The 20,713-nt window shown below is 36.8% G+C and overlaps 1 protein-coding gene across 1 annotated transcript in view; it reads left to right on the plus strand.

Moving 5' to 3' along the window:
* The first annotated feature begins 8,716 nt into the window (after window positions 1-8,716).
* The window catches only part of efcab7 (EF-hand calcium binding domain 7), a 36,643-nt gene continuing 24,646 nt past the window's right edge, over window positions 8,717-20,713 (plus strand). Inside the window, exons 1-3 of the mRNA XM_032571921.1 lie at window positions 8,717-9,408; window positions 10,108-10,319; window positions 12,344-12,430. Of these exons, the coding sequence (XP_032427812.1) occupies window positions 9,282-9,408; window positions 10,108-10,319; window positions 12,344-12,430 (426 nt within the window). The 5' untranslated portion in view covers window positions 8,717-9,281. The remainder of the gene's footprint in view (window positions 9,409-10,107; window positions 10,320-12,343; window positions 12,431-20,713) is intronic.

Below are 20,713 nucleotides of genomic sequence, written 5' to 3' on the forward strand. Positions count from 1 at the left end.
TTCTTCTTTATTCTCAACTTTCTAGCAAACAGCTGAAGGTTTGCGGTCAAAATCACCTGATATTTAGAGTTTATGAATTCAGCTACTTCAACAAATACCCTAGATCCATCTGGAAAAAAAAAGTAATCGCAGACTCCACTGACTTAAACAGAAATATGTTTCACTGAAATTACAGCAGGCAGTTTTTATGGCTTATATCTGCTCAGCTTTACATCTCAAGAAACTAAAAGCTTTAACCAGATTGGATGGAGAGCTGCTGTGAATATTTACAGTACTTTCCAATCTACAAGTCTTGCCTCAGTCTTATTTGTATCAAAGTCTGGACTTTGACTGGGGCATTCTAACATCATTATTTGCTTTCACCTGGACCTAGTCTTTTGCAGATGCTCAATAGATTTTCTTGCACAATTGCCCTTTAGCTCCATCCATATTCCCATCAACCCTGACTGGTGTCCCTGTTCCTGCTAAAGAAAAGCATTTCCATGGAATGATGGTTCCACTGGTCTTTCACTGTGGGAATGGCATCTTCAGAGAGATGTTATATTGCTTTTCCTTCACACATAGTGTTTTACAAAAACAAAAAGTTTTATAAAGGCCAGGTAAGGTGGACAAGGATGTATTTCTAGGTTTCCAGATTTGTTTTTGGACTATGGATTAAGCGGTTCTCCATTTTCTTTTATAAGCTCTGCTTGAAACACTTCCAACTCTTTATCTCTGACCTATCTGCTGTATTGATGCTGTGCTCCTTGGTCTCCATGATGCGGTCTGCTCACTAATGTTCTCCAAAAGGCCTTCATGGAGTCTGAATTTATCCTGAGATTAAATTAAACACATCTAGACCCTATTCACTAATTTAGGGACTTCTGAAGGAAGTTGGGGGCTCTATACATATGCACTTCCATGGTTTAAATTTGAAAAATATTGTTTCAATTTTGAATTATACTCTTTATGGTACTGTATATGCTGGACATGTCTGTTGCTTGTTTCATTATTAGTTCAATCAAACATGGAGGTATGAGGTTTCTTTGGGTCTGAAGAAAAATTTAATGGCATTAACTAAATCAGAAATCATATCTGAAAACATTGCAAACTTGGTTATACACGATGCCGATCGATATCTTTCGAGTTCACTTTGATCAAAGCCATCAAATATAAAACTCTCCCCTTTAATTACAACCACAAGTCCAATCATAAAACACACAGACTAGGTGGCATCTGTCTATGAGCATCCACCCCTCTCTAAAATTGATGTGCTCGAGTGTTTCAGATTCCTAAGCTGACGGCTGCATGGCCAGCGACACTGTCCCATCACTTTTATGACATCTTAAGGAATCTTTTTAATACAGTCCATTACTGCAGCCATACAAATCTTCCCCAATGTGGCTCCATCTATGGCCTGATCAATTTTTACTCTGCTGAGCTGTACTCTTTACCCTCATTTTGTCATCTCAGAATTAATATTATATGGGATTTCCTTATGAGAAAAACTGCAATAAAAGTATGTTACCACTCTGATGATGTGCACAAGTCAGTACCTGACTCTACCTAAAAAGTCTTTCCAGGAGACAGAATTTGTTTCTGCAGTAAGCAGAACTGTTTAAATGTTATTTATTTTCACATTCCTAAGAAAATATATTGTGAAGTGCAGCATTGATTTAGAACATAACCATGTCTTGATACGGCTTGGAGGGGTTGAATTTATGAATCCTTTGCACAACTCCTTTAATTGAATTTTCCAAATCTCTCACCCCACACAAATAATCAATACGCACTGCTGAGAGAAACTTGCCTCAGAATTATTAGGGCCCTTCTTTTTCAATTTTGTAGTCATCAGCAAATGCAGGCATTGGGGGTATTTGTGATGCCGTGACTATACCTGGAGGATTTATGCTCGCCCTAAGCCTGATTGCTCACCTAAAGTGACTTTTTTTTTAGAATTCTTACTGAAACTTTTGTTAACCTTAAAGGGGTAGTATTATGTATTTTCTTGGCACATGGTGCTACTTTATAGCACAATTAAGTAGCCATGTTACCTTCAGTTGTGGTAAAAAACTTGACTTTGCAATTTAACGCCTAGAAATTGGGCCTCTGTCTCTTTAAGAAGCTCACTCTCTTTCAGCTCCCAGTCAGTGTAAATGTTTCTGTAAACAGAACCATGGAGATGAAAGTATTTCTGAAACATACATGAAAGAAACAAATCAACCCTCCAGGTATGTTTTTGATGAGGGAAGAACCTCATAACATAATGTAAAACTGAAAAAGTCAAATTTACAAAATTTTGCTCCTTTATCGTTTTTGAACGTTACAGTCTCGCTCTAAAGAAAGATGCAGTGTAACAACCACATAATAAAGGTGGAAAAAGGAATAAAAAACAGAACATTGAGCAAGAAGAATTACCTTAGATTAGTTCAGTTGTTTTGCAGAATTGTTTAAACTATTGAAAAAAAATAGGACACCTTACAACAGTAGGTGTGTTTATCTAACATATTTGGACATTTAAATCCATCCATCCTTTCTGTAAAATGTAATAAAAATTGTATTTATGTTGAGAAATAAACTAGAACAACCACATATTCAGTCCAAAATGAAAATTACACACAACTGTATCACATCAAGTGCACATGATCACCTCTGACATTTTAGTTTGGTGTGTTTCTAACTGCTGATGTGACTGAACAACATAGTGTTCACTCACACCGTGTTATCTCATGCAATTCATACATCAAATAAGGGACTGGTCAGTGGCATAAATAACTTATGCATCACTTAAGTTATATGAGCCAACACTGTTAGGGGATAGAATATTGTACAATGTTCATTTTTGCTGATATCCTTTGCTTGATGTGTAAATCAATTTGAAATGTATCTTCTTGAGTCAAAAAAGAAGATTTTTCAGTGAAGAACTGAATTTTAATGGGGTTTCCCAATTGAGTTCCCATAAGTTTAGGTTGCTAGTGGGTGATCTCATTGGCTAAAAGAACTGAGCAGTCATCATTATGTTTAGTTGATACAAAAATTGTTGCGCTTCTTTGTTTTATGGTACTTCAACATCACATATCAATGAGTTGCAATAACATGCATATTCTGTACTTAGCATTTCAGACCTCACTGAAAACTGCAACAAAGAGTGATTTCCTGGAGCCACCCAGTCTTCATTAGAACATTAGAAGGCTTTTGCACACATCTTAATATTCTACTCCACAAAATGAAAGTGCATGACTATTCTGTTTAGATGTCAACTATCTTTTCCTCTGGAGTCTCTGAGGATTTCTTAGACATTCAGTACGTGAGCCCAAAGCCTAAAGAGCATATCAGCCATCTGAACAAACACTTTACACTAGTGGACACTCATGCATCAAGATACCATCACCATCATCTGTTCGGATTTCATGCTCTCAGCAGATATAGGCCAGAGCTATCCAGCAGCTTTGAATAACAGTTTGTTTACTTAAAATGTGTGTCTTAGTGTGCATAGAAGGCTAATTCTATCTGCATTGACTCTGTGAGGTCTGTTGTTATAAGGAGGTTTATGCAAAGCTGATAAATTTCACGGCTCCACCATGTGACAGAAATGTGACATTCCTGGGGTGTGGACCCACAATGTATCACGTATGTTTGGTCCCTTTACTGGAACGAATTTAAAGTAATTTTTAACAACCTTATCAGAAAACAAGCTCGCCTCCCGACAATGCCCCCTATTCATTTTCCACAAGTCCCCATTGTATGATTGAATCACAAGAATTGCTCCGCTGCAGGCACAATATGTGCCTAAAATAATCAAATTAATTCTTTCCTTAGGAAATCTACTCATTGACTTGTTTGTTCAACCATAACAAAATGTTGTTTTTCACCAAAGGTCGCACGACACACAACTCAAACAAGCATCCATTGATGCCGAAGTTAAGTAGCACAGAAGATACAAGGGAAAAGATAATCAAATAGTGAAATATTAGCACACGGGGATCTCCAAAAGAATGAAACAACCTTGTGACTGTATTTTCTTCTAATCATAAAGTCAGCCAAACAATTGGAGGATTTTTTTTCCCAACACAAAGTAGAGTGTGTCATAGATTCAATGTACAAAAAATTATAGATTTGATAAAAATCATTTATAGTAGACCAGAAATGCTGGACTAGTAAAAAGTATAACCATATACTGTACTGTGCACTGTTTAGTTGATTAAGATTTCTTCTGCAAGAATTCATGGAAGTGATCAGACTACAGCTGAGGTCCAGTTGGCTTTGGTGTCCCAGATAATTATCTCATAGATTCTGCATGATGCTTAGGAGCCCAATAAAACAGATACTGATACTACTTTACAGCAGAGGAAGGCATGAAGCTACTCTGACTTTGGATTTGATTAAACACAGTGAACAGTCTGTAGAAGTTGGTATGAATACCAGAGTCATCAAATTTTACTTTGGATTTCAAGTGACATGGATTCTGTGGCTCTCCCCTCTTTATCTAGACTGTGGGACCTTAATTTCCAAATAAAATGCAAAATTTTCATTCAGCAGAAAAGAGGAGCTTACATCACTGAGCAAGAGCCCAGCACAGGTCAGCTGCTTCTTTTAATCTGATACAGGAGTAGCTTAAGCCTTGACTCCAGCTGCCTTACATGTTTTGTAAATCTCCTCCAAACTTTTAAATGGGCTTTGCTTTACCATCCTTTCAAATCTGTGGTTTCCATATGTACTATAGCAACTTTCCATTGTCATTGTAAACCATTTTAAGAAATCTACAGTTACGTTTTAAGATTGTTATTAGAGTAATAATAGTAAAACCAGGGTGCCATTATGAACATGGTTTACATTTATCACAGGAGGCTTTGTTTTCTTTCCATGCTGAAAAATCCCCTGATGTTGGAAACATAATCTCATTAAAGTTACGTAGAAAGCCAGAAAGAATATTGAGATTCTAAAGTTTGACTGATACTTAAGGGCTATCTTCACAACCAGTGTCCTATTTATTTTGCTCTCTTGTGACAGTAAAGATAGGATGACTTCAACAATAAATGTCATTAAGGTCTTACCATACATGTTTTATGATCTCCTTCAAATCAAGAGAAGAATGCACTTGTTCGCTGCTGCCCTCTGGTGATTTACTACAAAATGGAAACATTAAGGCAAATAGAACATAAACGTGGAGAGGTTGCATTGGAATAGGACCAGAAAAATCCTCTAGTCACACAAGCATCCATTCTAATACAACACAAAAGTAAGAAGTGACTATTCAGTTGGTAAAGGAACACTAGTGACACCATATCTCTGTTCCTCAGAAGGATACTGATGAGTTTTCCAGCAGAGCTTTCTTTGCTCCACAGACCGGTGATTGTTATACAGATTGCATAAAAATTACAAAAAAGATTTGCTTTTATTTTAGTGAAATATGTTTTTGATCTCCTAGAATCCAGCCAGAATTTTGCTTCCGACTGACTGGATATGTGTCAAAGTGACACACAAGATCACAATCAATCATTTATTTGTAGGTAACCCTGAACTAAACTCCTCGTTCAACTAAAGCCCACCTGTCCACAGAACCAATTCATTCGATTTCAACTTCTTTGTCAATAAAAGCAAGACCAAACAGCTGTCAGCTGACATCTACCATAGGACACTAGATCTGCACAAGGTGTTGGTGGACTACAGCAAGGACTTGGGTAACAACTCATGGTGCTACTGTACAGAATTGGAGTAAAAAGGTCTGGAGTTTCATGCAAAAGTATTGCCTCAGGGGGTAAAGATGAGGTATCAGCTTACAACATCACTCAAAGAGTTTCTTTGTGAAACGAAAACAGTTGAGACCAGAATTATTTAGAATTTCCATCTCTATGCTATGAAAGGGTTACAAGCCCATCTTAGGTTTTCCAGTAAAATTACAAATAATGGCTTGGACTAAAATCAAGCTCTCTGGTGTCAACTTGATACACAATGAAATTTAGCCAGGAATTTCATCCTCACAGTCAAGAACAGAGATGGAAACATTATGCTATGGGGCATGTTTTTTGTGCTAAGGGTACAAGTGCACTTCTCTCCATTGAAATGAAAAATAATAAGCAGCATATTCATTATCTTGTACAAGAACCGTCATACTTCAACCACAACACTGATAATAATATGTGAATGGTTTTCCTAGCATGTAAATGACCTAAAACATTTCATCATGACAACAAAAGAGTTTCTAAGGAAACACGTTAAAGTCACTTAGTGACTTGGAAAGTCTCCAGACCTTCATAATATAAAATATATATATATTAAAAAAATCTACCCACTGCACTAGGAGACCCAAAGGATTTGAAGTTTTTTGTAAACAAAGATGGACAAAATCCCTCTGGAGATTTTTGCAAACCCAGTGAAACATTTTATTGTCGTATGCACCAATAAATATTTCTATGCTGTGCTATGTTTTGATGAAAGGTTCAAAAAAATTGAAAATCTTTTTTCACTTAATGTCCTCTGGATCATTTTTTTTTTAGATAATGTACTCTTTGTACTTTGTCCCTATTAAAATAAAACTACTATTGGAATTACAGACAACTGATTCTATAAATCAATAAATTTTTCAGCTTCTAAATTAATGCATAGTCTGGCCATTTAATATGTGTGTTAATTTATCTTTTTTTTCAAAGTTTTTTCCTATCTTGTTGATCTGTCTCTGTTTATGCATTGACATTTAAGGTGTTCAGTTTTTTACACATTTCAAAGTAATGTCCTTGGATTGCTGCTGTCCTCAGAGTTACCTTAAGATGCCAAAATCAACCATGTGTTATGAATTCTTTGTAGATTGATTTTGTGTAACTATAAAATTCTAAACTAATCCTTGTTTTGATAGATAGTTCAGACTCAAATTGTCTGCCTCAGCTAAGGAAATGGTTCTTGTCTTAAGTGACTCTTACACAACTATTTTTAGTGCTATGTAAATCACTGATAATTTGGCCAGTGATGGATCTCCGTCATTTCATGTCTCCTGTCATTAAACTCTGATTTGTCATTTTGACCATCAGAAGAGTATGACAGTTGAAATATAGACACTCATAAAACACAGCTTTCTGTAACTCAGTACTTATTACAGACTTTGGCACATAATATGTTGGCATTTTAGAAAAACCTTCAACTTCTTTGAAATTATAATACTTCATTCATTTTGAAGCACCATTTTTGTGTAAAAATTGGAATGGATAAAAGACAGAACTCAAGCTGAACTTGAACTCTCATAGACCACACAGAGAGCTAGACTATACATTTGAAGAAAAAGAATATATGTTTTTGAACAAATAAAAACCTTTTTTTATTACAAAAAATTTTAAGATGTGGTGTGCATTGGCAAACAGCCCAATGGCTCCAAGACTCCTAAATAAAACTCAGAGCAATTTATAACCTTCAAAAGTCTTAATAGTAAAGTCCTTACAATCTCAGCTTAATTAAAATTTAGATTTGACATTGTGGCAGCCATTCACCTTCCTGGAGAAAGACAAGCCTTAACATACTGCGAGATCTGCACTGGAATTCTTTAGGCAAAAGCATATTCATGTATTATTCTTGCATAGTCAAAGTCCAGACTTAAATTCAATTGAGAATTTAAGGCGAGACCTAAAATTGTTGAACACGTCTCTCTCCAACCTGTCTATAAACTTGAGATGTTCTTTTTTTTTTTTTTTTTTTTTTTAGAAAGATAGGGACAATTTCCATATCTGTTGGGAACAGGGGGTTTTGGTCCTCTTTTGTGGGGGGTTTCTGTTGCCTGCTGCTTCCCTCTCCTTCCACTATGATTCCAAGACGCTGCTCCCTCTGGAGAGCGTGACTGGGTCCTACACACCTGTGATTCATCATCTAATCATCTAGGAGTATATGAGGAGCAGGCTGCTAGCACTTCGACGCCTGAGTGTTTGCCAGTAATGGTACTCTGCGCCCTTCCGAGCTTGCTCTCAGGGTTTTTTTCTGAAGTTGCTTCTAGTAATATATTCTTATTACCTCTCTCTCAGGTGTTTTCTTGTGACGCTCTGGAAATACCTCCGTGAAGCCCGAGCTCCTGGTTTCCCGGATTTCTCTCCTCGTGACGCCATGGATAGTTACCCACTGGTTGCCCGAGTCCCTTCTTCGCCTCTGCAGATAAACCATAAATCATTCCTGGATTCCCAGCTGGCAGTCGGTTCGCTCCTCGTTCCTCCTCACCTGACCTTACTTGTCCGCCCTCTACCGCAGTCTCCACCATCTACCAAAGAACTCACCCCGTCGAAACGCCACTCTGGAACCCTGACCTCTTCGAGGACCTCCACAAGGAGACCAAATCCCGGAAACCACTGTATTACCTCCCTGGTGGAAGATAATCTTAATTTCAAGTAAGATCAGTCTAATTCTTCCTGAAGCTCCACTTTCCGACTTCCTCAAACTCACCATCTATCTCATTGCTCTTCAGAGTACGGACGACCCCGGTTGCCATCCTCAAGAACAAGAACCACACATTCTCATTTTTAATCATTGTTAAAATAAACTTTATTCATCTGATTGTCTGTTCTGTATGTGGGAAAAGAAACTAGGACCCATCATGACAATATCTATGTATTCAGAATTATTAGACACGTACTGTAAGACATTAAAAAAATCAACATGCATAACTATTTTTATTTACATTTTTTTAAGAATGTACTTGTAAAAATGAAACCCATTTAATTTGAGGCTGTAATATGAGAAAAGTGAAAATCTGTCAGACTATACGCTAATTTTTAACCGGTCATTAATTCATATTTCAAATAGCAGGTTTGTAGCACTGCGACAGACTGGTGACCTGTCCAGGGTGTATCCCGCTACTCGCCCGAAACGTTCCCTGGAGAAAGGCATCCTTCCCGACCCCACTGGGGATAAGGGTGTACAGAAAATGGATGGATGGGTTTGTTGTACCACAAATAGTTCCAGAAATAACAAGCTATTTTGGTGACGTATGACATTTCATGCTTTTATTAATCTATTTTTTTCTAAAATCTGTGGATAATTTTACCACAGTGGAATTTAATTTTGGTTTATTTTGTGAAAGACACTGCATTTCATTAGGTTTAGCAACGTAAGAGGAACGTTTTCTTTTTAGTTGTTTCCACCGGGTCCTGTTTGATGCGAACCGTCGAGATTTTGTTTCCTTAGCAACAGTCCCCGCGATAGCAACAATGTATCACACCTATCAACGAAAGGGCAAATGCAACAATTCAAACTTTTAGTTGGCGGTCTGCTCCCTATTCCCCCATAGACATAGCGAATCGTTGCCATATTGTTTTTTTTTTCCTTACAAAATGTCTTCTCAGGAATCAACTCGTCCCTCCGATGATGAGGTTTTCTACATGCAGTGTCGAGCTGCTTATCTTGCTGTGTTCCGATCAAGTTTGTCTAATATATCTTCAAAACAACAGTTGTGTCGGGGTAAGAACCGCCTTTAAACCACTTGCTAATTTGCTACAGAACGCTGTGTGATTTTTAACTTGTGAAAATCTCACTTTGCCTTGATTCACGTGAAAGCACAAGTTTTACGTAGAAGTCAACATAAATGCGTCTTTGGTAGAATAGGACAAAATGTAAAGTGTCACTGAACATTGCAAATCGCTGATTTAGGTCAACCATCTTAATTTTTCCATGATGTAGCCCACATAAGTCTCAAGTTTATAAGAATACCTCGATTTGTAATCAGGAAAACTACAAAAATGTCAAAGGCAGGAATAAAGATAAATCGATTAAGTGCACATAGTTATTAGTGAAAAGTAATAACATACAGTTCTGAATCAACTAGCTCCCTTGAGTAATATTACAGAAAGTAGCTGTAGTTTTGAAGACAAACTGGTATAAGAATTTAAAAACAGTATTAAACTTTTAATCACATCAGCTTTCGATTTCTCTTGTAGTTACAAGAAGCATTGGTGGTTCTCAGTCTTCATTGAGTGTTCTTCAGAGTAAATTAGTTTGCTTTTACCTATTTAATAATTAAATGCCAAACTGTCGTAAAATGCATTTTTGATGGAGGCAAACTTTTTTAAAAGATGTTTGTTTTCCACACTCCTTGTTCCATCGTTGCTTTCTGTTTTTAGTGACAATCATGTGAATATCATGTTTCTTATTTATCTTTAGTTCTACAGCAGGCTGGTAGGAATCCGTCCCACGCGATTCTCAATAAATACTGGACTTCTAGAACATCTAAGCTAAACTTTGATGACTTCTGTGAGATTCTGAAATGCGAACGGAAAACCGATGAGGCTGAACTAATGAGAGCTTTCAGAAAACTGGATGTAAACTGTGACGGCTACATCACGCACAGCGTTCTGGAGAAGGCTCTAACATCTGTAAGTAAAATGTTTTTTTAGAATCTTATGAAATATATTTTCCACAAAATGCAGAATATTTTCTTAACTTTAGCTTCTTATTTGGTGGTTTAATTTTTGATGGTTACGGTTGTTTAGGATAGGGATCTTCAACCTGTGACTTGGTTTTGCAAAATGATCCATTGTTAAAACATTTTTATTTAATGCACCAATTTGAAAGGCTAATTTTAGCTATTATTCCATCTCTTTTCATTCAGTAACTACTCATAAAATTAGTGTCACAAGAGAATGACACTAATTTTGAATGGAATAGCTGGAATCAGGATCATTGTCATTAGGCTGCTAACTATTCACTTTATTTCTGATTTTTTTTTTACTCATTTTTATTTAAAACAAATGTGTGTGTACAACTCAAGAAGTTGGATTCAGTTTTTTGTTGATGACTTTATTCTTGGAACATCAAAGCTAAACTTTGATCACTAGTCAGCATCTAAGTATTTGGAAAAGAAACTGTATTTTTTTTTATTCTCCACCAATTGTCAAAAAATTTAATCCATTCATCCATTTTGTCTGGATTAAAAACTGAGAACTCTGGGAAATTAAGAGTTAAAAACTATGGAATTTCACTATTAGAAATGTTTAGTAGTAGCAAAGGTCAACTGGGAGCCCCAGTCTTGACTTTTCATTCAAAAGATCATGAAACTCTTTTGAATTCATTGAACTGAAGATATACGCTGCCTGGCCAAAAAAAAAGTCGCCACCAAAAAAATGGTCACACTCTCTAATATTTTGTTGGACTGCCTTTAGCTTTGATTACAGCCCGCATTCGCTGTGGCATTGTTTCAATAAGCTTCTGCAGTGTCACAAGATTTATTTCCATCCAGTGTTGCATTAATCTTTCACCAAGATCTTGTATTGATGATGGGAGAGTCTGACCACTGCGCAAAGCCTTCTCCATCACATCCCAAAGATTCTCAATGGGGTTAAGGTCTGGACTCTGTGGTGGCCAATCCATGTGTGAAAAAGATGTCTCATGCTCCCTGAACCACTCTTTCACAATGTGAGCCCGATGAATCCTGGCATTGTCATCTTGGAATATGCCCGTTCCATTTGGGAAGACAAAATCCATTGATGGAATAACCTGGTCATTCAGGTAGTCAGCTGACCTCATTCTTTGGGTACACAATGTTGCTGAACCTAGACCTGACCAACTGCAGCAACCCCAGATCATAGCACTGCCCAAACAGGCTTGTACAGTAGGCACTAGGCATGATGGGTGCATCACTTCACCTGCCTCTCTTCTTACCCTGATGCTCCCATCACTCTGGAACAGGGTAAATCTGGACTCATCAGACCACATGACCCTTTTCCATTCCTCCAGAGTCCAATCTTTATGCTCCCTAGCAAACTGAAGCCTTTTTTTCTGGTTAGCCTTACTGATTAGAGGTTTTCTTACGGCTACACAGCTGTTCAATCCCAACCCCTTGAGTTCCCTTCGCATTGTGCGTGTGGAAATGCTTTTGCGTTCACAATTAAACATACTCCTGAGTTCTGCTGTTGTTTTTCTTCGATTTGATTTGACCAAACGTTTAAGTAATCGCCGATCACGATCATTCAGGATTTTTTTTCCGACCACATTTCTTCCTGGAAGACGATGGTTCCCCACCATCCTTCCAGTTTTTAATGATGCGTTCGACAGTTCTTAACCCAATTCTAGTAGTTTCTGCAATCTCCTTAGATGTTTTCTCTGCTTGATGCATGCCAATGATTTGACCCTTCTTAAACAGACTAACGTCTTTTCCACGACCACAGGATGTGTCTTTTGCCATGGTTGTTTAAGAAATGAGGAGTTACTCATTGCATCAGCTGGGGTTAAATAACTTGTTGCCAGCTGAAAGATAATCGCCTATGCAGTACTTATCCAATAGGAGGCTTGTACCTATTTGCTTAGTTAAATCCAGGTGGCGACTTTTTTTTTTGGCCAGGCAGTGTATCTGCATCATGATCGGTCAGGATATTATTTGAAATTGTCTTTGTTGTTGCAGAGCGGTGACAAGATGACAGCTGAGGAGGTAAATGCTGTTTGTTCATTGGCAGAGATTAACAAGGATGGCAAACTGGACTGTGCTGAGGTATGCTCACGCAAGCTAACTAAATAATTCCATCCAAAAGATATTCTTTTGAACTTTTTAAATTTCTGTGCTGATTTTAAAAAAAAGAAATTTATTGGGGCCTGCCATGCAAAGCAATGGCAGGAACCTATTGCTATTCTCCCAAGAAAAGTTTCTTTATTGGGGCCTGCCATGCAAAGCAATGGCAGGAACCTATTGTTATTGTCGGAGAAAGTGTTTCTTTATTGGGGCCTGCCATGCAAAGCAATGGCAGGAACCTATTACTATTGTCGGAGAGAAGCGTCTCTTTAAGTATTATAATTCTTTATTTTTCTTCCGTAACCGTTAATGCGGCTCATACCGCTTGGTGCACACCTACAAATGAGGTATCAAAACGTGCAGAAAATTCACGCCATTGGAGCTATTATTTGTGGTGGGATTTGGGGTTAACGTGGCGACATAATTCGCAAAAAACTACGAAAAAAACCCCATTATAACTCAATGGGAAAAATCCTAGAAATACCCTATTTTTGAGGATTTGCTGTGTCGTCACAAATTCACCTAGAAATGCCATTCAAATTTCATTTTGTAGATACGTCTGTGATCTCTTCGAAAGTGAAGACGGCTCGTCGATACCAGTTATGGTTTGTCCACAATTTGCCTCTAAGCGACCCAAAGTTTCTCATTTTTGCTCAAATTACAGTGACAGCTGATCTAGGTTCAGATCTGGGCACAACATTTCTTTCTCTCATCACTGTAAATGCTCTGAGTGAGGTACAGATATGAATCTCGGGACTATCGCAGAAGACACATTGAACTGTCATACGCTGCAAACGCTTTTCGAATATGTATTACGGTTCCCGAACAAGAAGGATTTGTTTCCAATGCTTTTTTGTCAGTAAAACGTGTTTGCTCAAACACACAATTGTGTGTTTGAGCATGTATGACTCACAGCTCACACCTGCTGAGACCATTATTTACCATAGCAACGGAACTCAAGAGGCTATTGGCTGCTGATTTGGACTACGAATACGCATCGCTGTAGTTCTATCTATCCTCAGTTAAAACAGATCAGGACTGAGAACTGGCCTTTAGAACTAATTGCTATAATGGGCTGTATATAACTGATTTAACTCAGTAACTGTTACACATGGGATTAGTTTGGAACTTTAAAATTAAGCATATTGAAAATTTCAAAATAAAAGCCCTGAATATTTTTACATCATGTAATTGCTCTTTTTGACTTTATTTGACTTTTTCATCCAAAGCACTGTTACACATGGGATTAGTTTGGCCCTTTGAAATGAAGCATACTGAAAATTTCAAAATAAAAGCCTTGAATATTTTTACATCATGTAATTGCTCTTTTTGGCTTTATATGACTTTTTCATTCAAAGTACTGTTACACATGGGATTAGTTCGGACCTTTAAAATGGAGCATAATAATAATTTCAAAATAAAAGCCTTGAATATTTTTACATCAGGTAATTGCTGTTTTTGGCTTTGTATGACTTTTTCATCCAAAGCACTGTTACACATGGGATTAGTTTGGAACTTTAAAATGAAGCATACTGAAAGTTTCAAAATAAAAGCCTTGAATATTTTTACATCATGTAATTGCTCTTTTTGGCTTTATTTGACTTTTTCATCCAAAGCACTGTTACACATGGTATTAGTTTGGCCCTTTGAAATGAAGCATACTGCAAATTTCAAAATAAAAGCCTTGAATATTTTTACATCAGGTAATTGCGCTTTTTGGCTTTATATGAATTTTCATCCAAAGCACTGTTACACATGGGATTCGTTCGGAACTTTAAAATGGAGCATAATAATAATTTCAAAATAAAAGCCTTGAATATTTTTACATCAGGTAATTGCTCTTTTTGGCTTTATTTGACTTTTTCATCCAAAGCGCTGTTACACATGGGATTAGTTTGGAACTTTAAAATTAAGCATACTGAAAATTTCAAAATAAAAGCCTTGAATATTTTTACATCATGTAATTGCTCTTTTTGGCTTTATTTGACTTTTTCATCCAAAGCACTGTTACACATGGTATTAGTTTGGCCCTTTGAAATGAAGCATACTAAAAATTTCAAAATAAAAGCCTTGAATATTTTTACAACATGTAATTGCTCTTTTTGGCTTTATTTGACTTTTTCATCCAAAGCACTGTTACACGTGGTATTAGTTCGGAACTTTGAAATGAAGCATACTGAAAATTTCAAAATAAAAGCCTTGAATATTTTTACATCAGCTACTTGTGTTTTGAGCAATATATAACTATTTTAACCCAAGGACTATTACGCATGGGATTAGTTTGGCCCTTTGAAATGAAGTTTAACAAAACTTCCAAAATAAAAGCCTTGACAACATTTTAAATCGTACCGAATGGTGCACGTCCGCCTCACTTAACGTTCTTGCGGTTCTCCGCGTGCCACTGATTACGTCGCGGCGTTCTTTAGCTTCGACGCCAATTTGTGGCGTGACGACGCCGGGCCCAAGCCCGACGGGCGCGCCTTGGCAGGCCCCGGCTAAATTTCTTCAGAAATTTTGTTTTTCTAGTTGGGGCCTGCCATGCAAAGCAATGGCAGGAACCTATTACTCTACACCCAACAAAGTGTCTCTTTATTATAATTCTTTATTTTTCTTCCGTCACCGTTAATGCGGCTCATACCGCTGGGTGCACACCTACAAATGAGGTATCAAAACGTGCAGAAAATTCACGCCATTGGAGCTATTATTTGTGGTGGGATTTGGGGTTAACGTGGCGACATAATTCGCAAAAAACTACGAAAAAAAAACCATTATAAGTCAATGGGAAGAATCCTGGAAATACCCTATTTTTGAGGATTTTCTGTGTCGTCACAAATTCACCTAGAAATGCCATTCAAATTTCATTTTGTTGATACGTCTGTGATCTCTTCGAAAGTGAAGACGGCTCGTCGATACCAGTTACGGTTTGTCCACAATTTGCCTCTAAGCGACCCAAAGTTTCTCATTTTTCCTAAAGTTAGAGTGCTTCTCTCGCTGATTAGAGTGAGAGATCAAGACAACTTTTTCAACCCAAATCATTTTTGAAATCGCCATCACGGCCACAAATATCGCACGATTAGTATCAAAATCGGTCCTCACATTGATACGCCTGTCTGCTCCGGTAAAATGTTTTCGAAATTTATCTAGACCGTACGGTTTTCTGTCACGGTGCTTCAGAGCAAAGTCATGCGACAGGATTTTCTGAGGCTCTCAGGCTGTTTCACTAACACTTCACACCTTGGTGTGAAACTTATTTAACATAGCAACGGATCTCAAGAGGCTATTGGCTGCTGATTTGGACTACAAATACGCATCATTGTAGTTCTAACTATCCTCAGTTGAAACAGATCAGGACTGAGAACTGGCCTTTAGAACTACGTGCTGCTATGGGCTGTATATAACTGATTTAACTCAGTAACTGTTACACATGGGATTAGTTTGGAACTTTAAAATTAAGCATATTGAAAATTTCAAAATAAAAGCCGAAATGAAGCATACTGAAAATTTCAAAATAAAAGCCTTGAATATTTTTACATCATGTAATTGCTGTTTTTGGCTTTGTATGACTTTTTCATCCAAAGCACTGTTACACATGGGATTAGTTTTGAACTTTAAAATGAAGCTTAACAAAAATTTCACAATAAAAGCCTTGAATATTTTTACATCATGTAATTGCTCTTTTTGGCTTTATTTGACTTTTTCATCCAAAGCACTGTTACACATGGTATTAGTTTGGCCCTTTGAAATGAAGCTTAACAAAAATTTCAAAATAAAAGCCTTGAATATTTTTACATCAGAAAATTGCTCTTTTGAGCTTTATATAACTGATTTAACCCAGCAATTGTTACACATGGTATTAGTGTGGCAATTTAAAATTAAGCTTGATGAAAATTTCAAAATAAAAGCCTTGAATATTTTTACATCAGGTAATTGCTGTTTTTGGCTTTATTTGACTTTTTCATCCAAAGCACTGTTACACATGGTATTAGTTTGGCCCTTTGAAATGAAGCTTAACAAAAATTTCAAAATAATAGCCTTGAATATTTTTACATCATGTAATTGCTCTTTTTGGCTTTATTTGACTTTTTCATCCAAAGCACTGTTACACATGGTATTAGTTTGGCCCTTTGAAATGAAGCATACTGAAAATTTCAAAATAAAAGCCTTGAATATTTTTACATCAACTACTTGCGTTTTCAGCATTATATAACTGATTTAACCCAATGACTATTACACATGGGATTAAAATAGACTGTTTTGCATGAGCAGCAGATAGATCCTCTATTGCACATGTGTCAAACTCAAGGCCCGCGGGCCACATGTGGCCCGCTACGTCATTTTATGTCGCCCTCTCCCCCCTACCACCGTTTTACAGCCCCATTGATTGACTTAAAATAGGTTTTGAGCACGAATTGACTACAACCTACATATCCCATAATGCCTTCCGATTCTTACCAACCAACATTACGGCTTCTCGCCACTAGAGTGCAGCAGAGTCACCTCAAGCTGATCATTAATTTTCCCAGCGAATAAAACTGAAACATCGACAAGCTAACAAGCTAAAGAGCGAAGTCCCGTGATGTTTCAATCGAGGACTTTTACCGTCTCCTGCCCCCTGATTTGATGCCACAGCTTCGACTCCATGCAGCTCGTGTTTTGTCCACGTTTGGAAGCACCTATCTGTGCGAACAGATGTTTTCAATAATGACTTTAAACAAGACCAAGACCAGATCGCGCATTACTGACGAAAACCTACACGCCGTTTTGCGGATTGCCACAGAATAGAACTAAAACCAGACATCGACGAACTGACCAGGGGAAAACGGTGCCAGACATCCGGCCAGAAAACATTGGTAAGCACGAACAAACTACATTTAAATAGAATGGATGTAAAACCAAAACTCAGTATACTGGAATATGCATATAGTTTATTGATTTTGCTTGTGTTTTGTTTATTTACAGAACACAACGCAATTTTTAAACTGAGCAGTAATTTTACATCCATGCAAACTCAAATGTAATATTTAAAACTTGAATACATAAAATCAGTTATTTAACAATATGAGGTGTTGTTTAAAAATAAAAAAGATAGCAATTTCTTTTTATTGCAGAGACATTAGATTCTTAAATTTATGGTATTCTTTAAATGTTGTAATTTTGGTTCATTGTAAACTTTACCTGTAAAAAGTTTGTAGAAATCTTTAACATAAGGTCAATATATATTTTTAAACTGTAATATGTTGTGTGTGTGTGCGTTATTGAAAATTTATATTTGTGACAATCATTAGGTAAATGCTAATGAACTGCCTTCCTGCAGTTTATGAGCATTGAACTGTTACTAAACAGTTCAATGCAAGGTTCATTAGCGTTAGCATTTTAGCTTCAATAAGCTATTAGCTATTTATTTTACTTTTTAGCAATGTTTAGTATACTGAATGGAGTAAATCAATTACAGAAAATATCCTAGTGATTTCCCACATACTGATGAAAGCAATGACGCTAACATTAGCGTTTCTGCTGATTTTAGCTGATATACTTACTTTATAATACTGAATGGTGCACGTCCGCCTCGCTTAACGTTCTTGCGGTTCTCCGCGTGCCACTGATTACGTTGCGGCGTTCTTTAGCGTCGACGCCGATTTGTGGCGTGACGACGCCGGGCCCATGCCCGACGGGCGCGCCTTGGCAGGCCCCGGCTAAATTTCTTCCGAAATTTTCTAGTTGGGGCCTGCCATGCAAAGCAATGGCAGGAACCTATTACTATTGTCGGAGAGAAGCGTCTCTTTAATATTCTTCTTCTTTATTTTTCTTCCGTCACCGTTAATGCGGCTCATACCGCTGGGTGCACACCTACAAATGAGGTATCAAAACGTGCAGAAAATTCACGCCATTGGAGCTATTATTTTTGGTGGGATTTGGGGTTAACGTGGCGACATAATTCGCAAAAAACTACGAAAAAAAACCCATTATAAGTCAATGGGAAAAATCCTGGAAATACCCTATTTTTGAGGATTTTCTGTGTCGTCACAAATTCACCTAGAAATGCCATTCAAATTTCATTTTGTAGATACGTCTGTGATCTCTTCGAAAGTGAAGACGGCTCGTCGATACCAGTTACGGTTTGTCCACAATTTGTCTCTAAGCGACCCAAAGTTTCTCATTTTTCCTAAAGTTAGAGTGCGTCTCTGGCTGCTTAGAGTGAGAGATCAAGACAACTTTTTCAGCCCAAATCATTTTTGAAATCGCCATCACGCCCACAAATATCGCACGATTGGTATCAAAATCGGTCCTCACATTGATACGCCTGTCTGCTCCGGTAAAATGTTTTCGAAATTTATCTAGACCGTACGGTTTTCTGTCACGGTGCTTCAGAGCAAAGTCATGCGACAGGATTTTCTGAGGCTCTCAGGCTCTTTCACTAACACTTCACACCTTGGTGTGAAACTTATTTAACATAGCAACGGAACTCAAGAGGCTATTGGCTGGTGATTTGGACTACAAATACGCATCATTGTAGTTCTATCTATCCTCAGTTGAAACAGATCAGGACTGAGAACTGGCCTTTAGAACTACTTGCTGCTATGGGCTGTATATAACTGATTTAACTCAGTAACTGTTACACATGGGATTAGTTTGGAACTTTAAAATTAAGCATATTGAAAATTTCAAAATAAAAGCCCTGAATATTTTTACATGACGTAATTGCTCTTTTTGGCTTTATTTGACTTTTCCATCCAAAGCACTGTTACACATGGGATTAGTTTGGAACTTTAAAATTAAGCATACTGAAAATTTCAAAATAAAAGCCTTGAATATTTTACATGACGTAATTGCTCTTTTTGGCCGTATATGACTTTTTCATCCAAAGCAATGTTACACATGGGATTAGTTCGGAACTTTAAAATGGAGCATAATAATAATTTCAAAATAAAAGCCTTGAATATTTTTACATCAGGTAATTGCTGTTTTTGGCTTTATGTGACTTTTTCATCCAAAGCACTGTTACACGTGGTATTAGTTTGGCCCTCTGAAATGAAGCATACTGAAAATTTCAAAATAAAAGCCTTGAATATTTTTACATCATGTAATTGCTTTTTTTGGCCGTATATGACTTTTTCATGCAAAGCACTGTTACACATGGGATTAGTTCGGAACTTTAAAATGGAGCATAATAATAGATTCAAAATAAAAGCCTTGAATATTTTTACATCATGTAATTGCTCTTTTTGGCTTTATTTGACTTTTTCATCCAAAGCACTGTTACACATGGTATTAGTTTGGCCCTTTGAAATGAAGCATACAGAAAATTTCAAAATAAAAGCCTTGAATATTTTTTACATGAAGTAATTGCTCTTTTTGGCTTTATTTGACTTTTTCATCCAAAGCACTGTTACACGTGGTATTAGTTCGGAACTTTGAAATGAAGCATACTGAAAATTTCAAAATAAAAGCCTTGAATATTTTTACATTACGTAATTGCTCTTTTTGGCTTTATTTGACTTTTTCATCCAAAGCACTGTTACACATGGTATTAGTTTGGCCCTTTGAAATGAAGCATACTGAAAATTTCAAAATAAAAGCCTTGAATATTTTTACATCATGTAATTGCTCTTTTTGGCTTTATTTGACTTTTTCATCCAAAGCACTGTTACACATGGTATTAGCTTGGCCCTTTGAAATGAAGCATACTTGAAAATTTCAAAATAAAAGCCTTGAATAGTTTTACATCAGGTAATTGCTGTTTTTGGCTTTATTTGACTTTTTCATCCAAAGCACTGTTACACATGGTATTAGTTTGGCCCTTTAAAATTAAGCATACTGAAAATTTCAAAATAAAAGCCTTGAATATTTTTACATCAGGTAATTGCTGTTTTTGGCTTTATATGACTTTTTCATCCAAAGCACTCTTACACGTGGAATTAGTTCAGAACTTTAAAATGAAGCATACTGAAAATTTCAAAATAAAAGCCTTGAATATTTTTACATCAGGTAATTGCTGTTTTTGGCTTTATATGACTTTTTCATCCAAAGCACTCTTACATGTGGTATTAGTTCAGAACTTTAAAATGAAGCATACTGAAAATTTCAAAATAAAAGCCTTAAATATTTTTACATCAGCTACTTGTGTTTTGAGCATTATATAACTATTTTATCCCAAGGACTATTACGCATGGGATTAGTTTGGCCCTTTAAAATGAAGTTTAACAAAACTTCCAAAATAAAAGCCTTGACAACATTTTAAATCGTACTGAATGGTGCACGTCCGCC

The sequence above is a fragment of the Xiphophorus hellerii genome, chromosome 9 (assembly GCF_003331165.1).
Source record: "Xiphophorus hellerii strain 12219 chromosome 9, Xiphophorus_hellerii-4.1, whole genome shotgun sequence".
NCBI classification, from domain to species: Eukaryota; Metazoa; Chordata; class Actinopteri; order Cyprinodontiformes; family Poeciliidae; genus Xiphophorus; species Xiphophorus hellerii.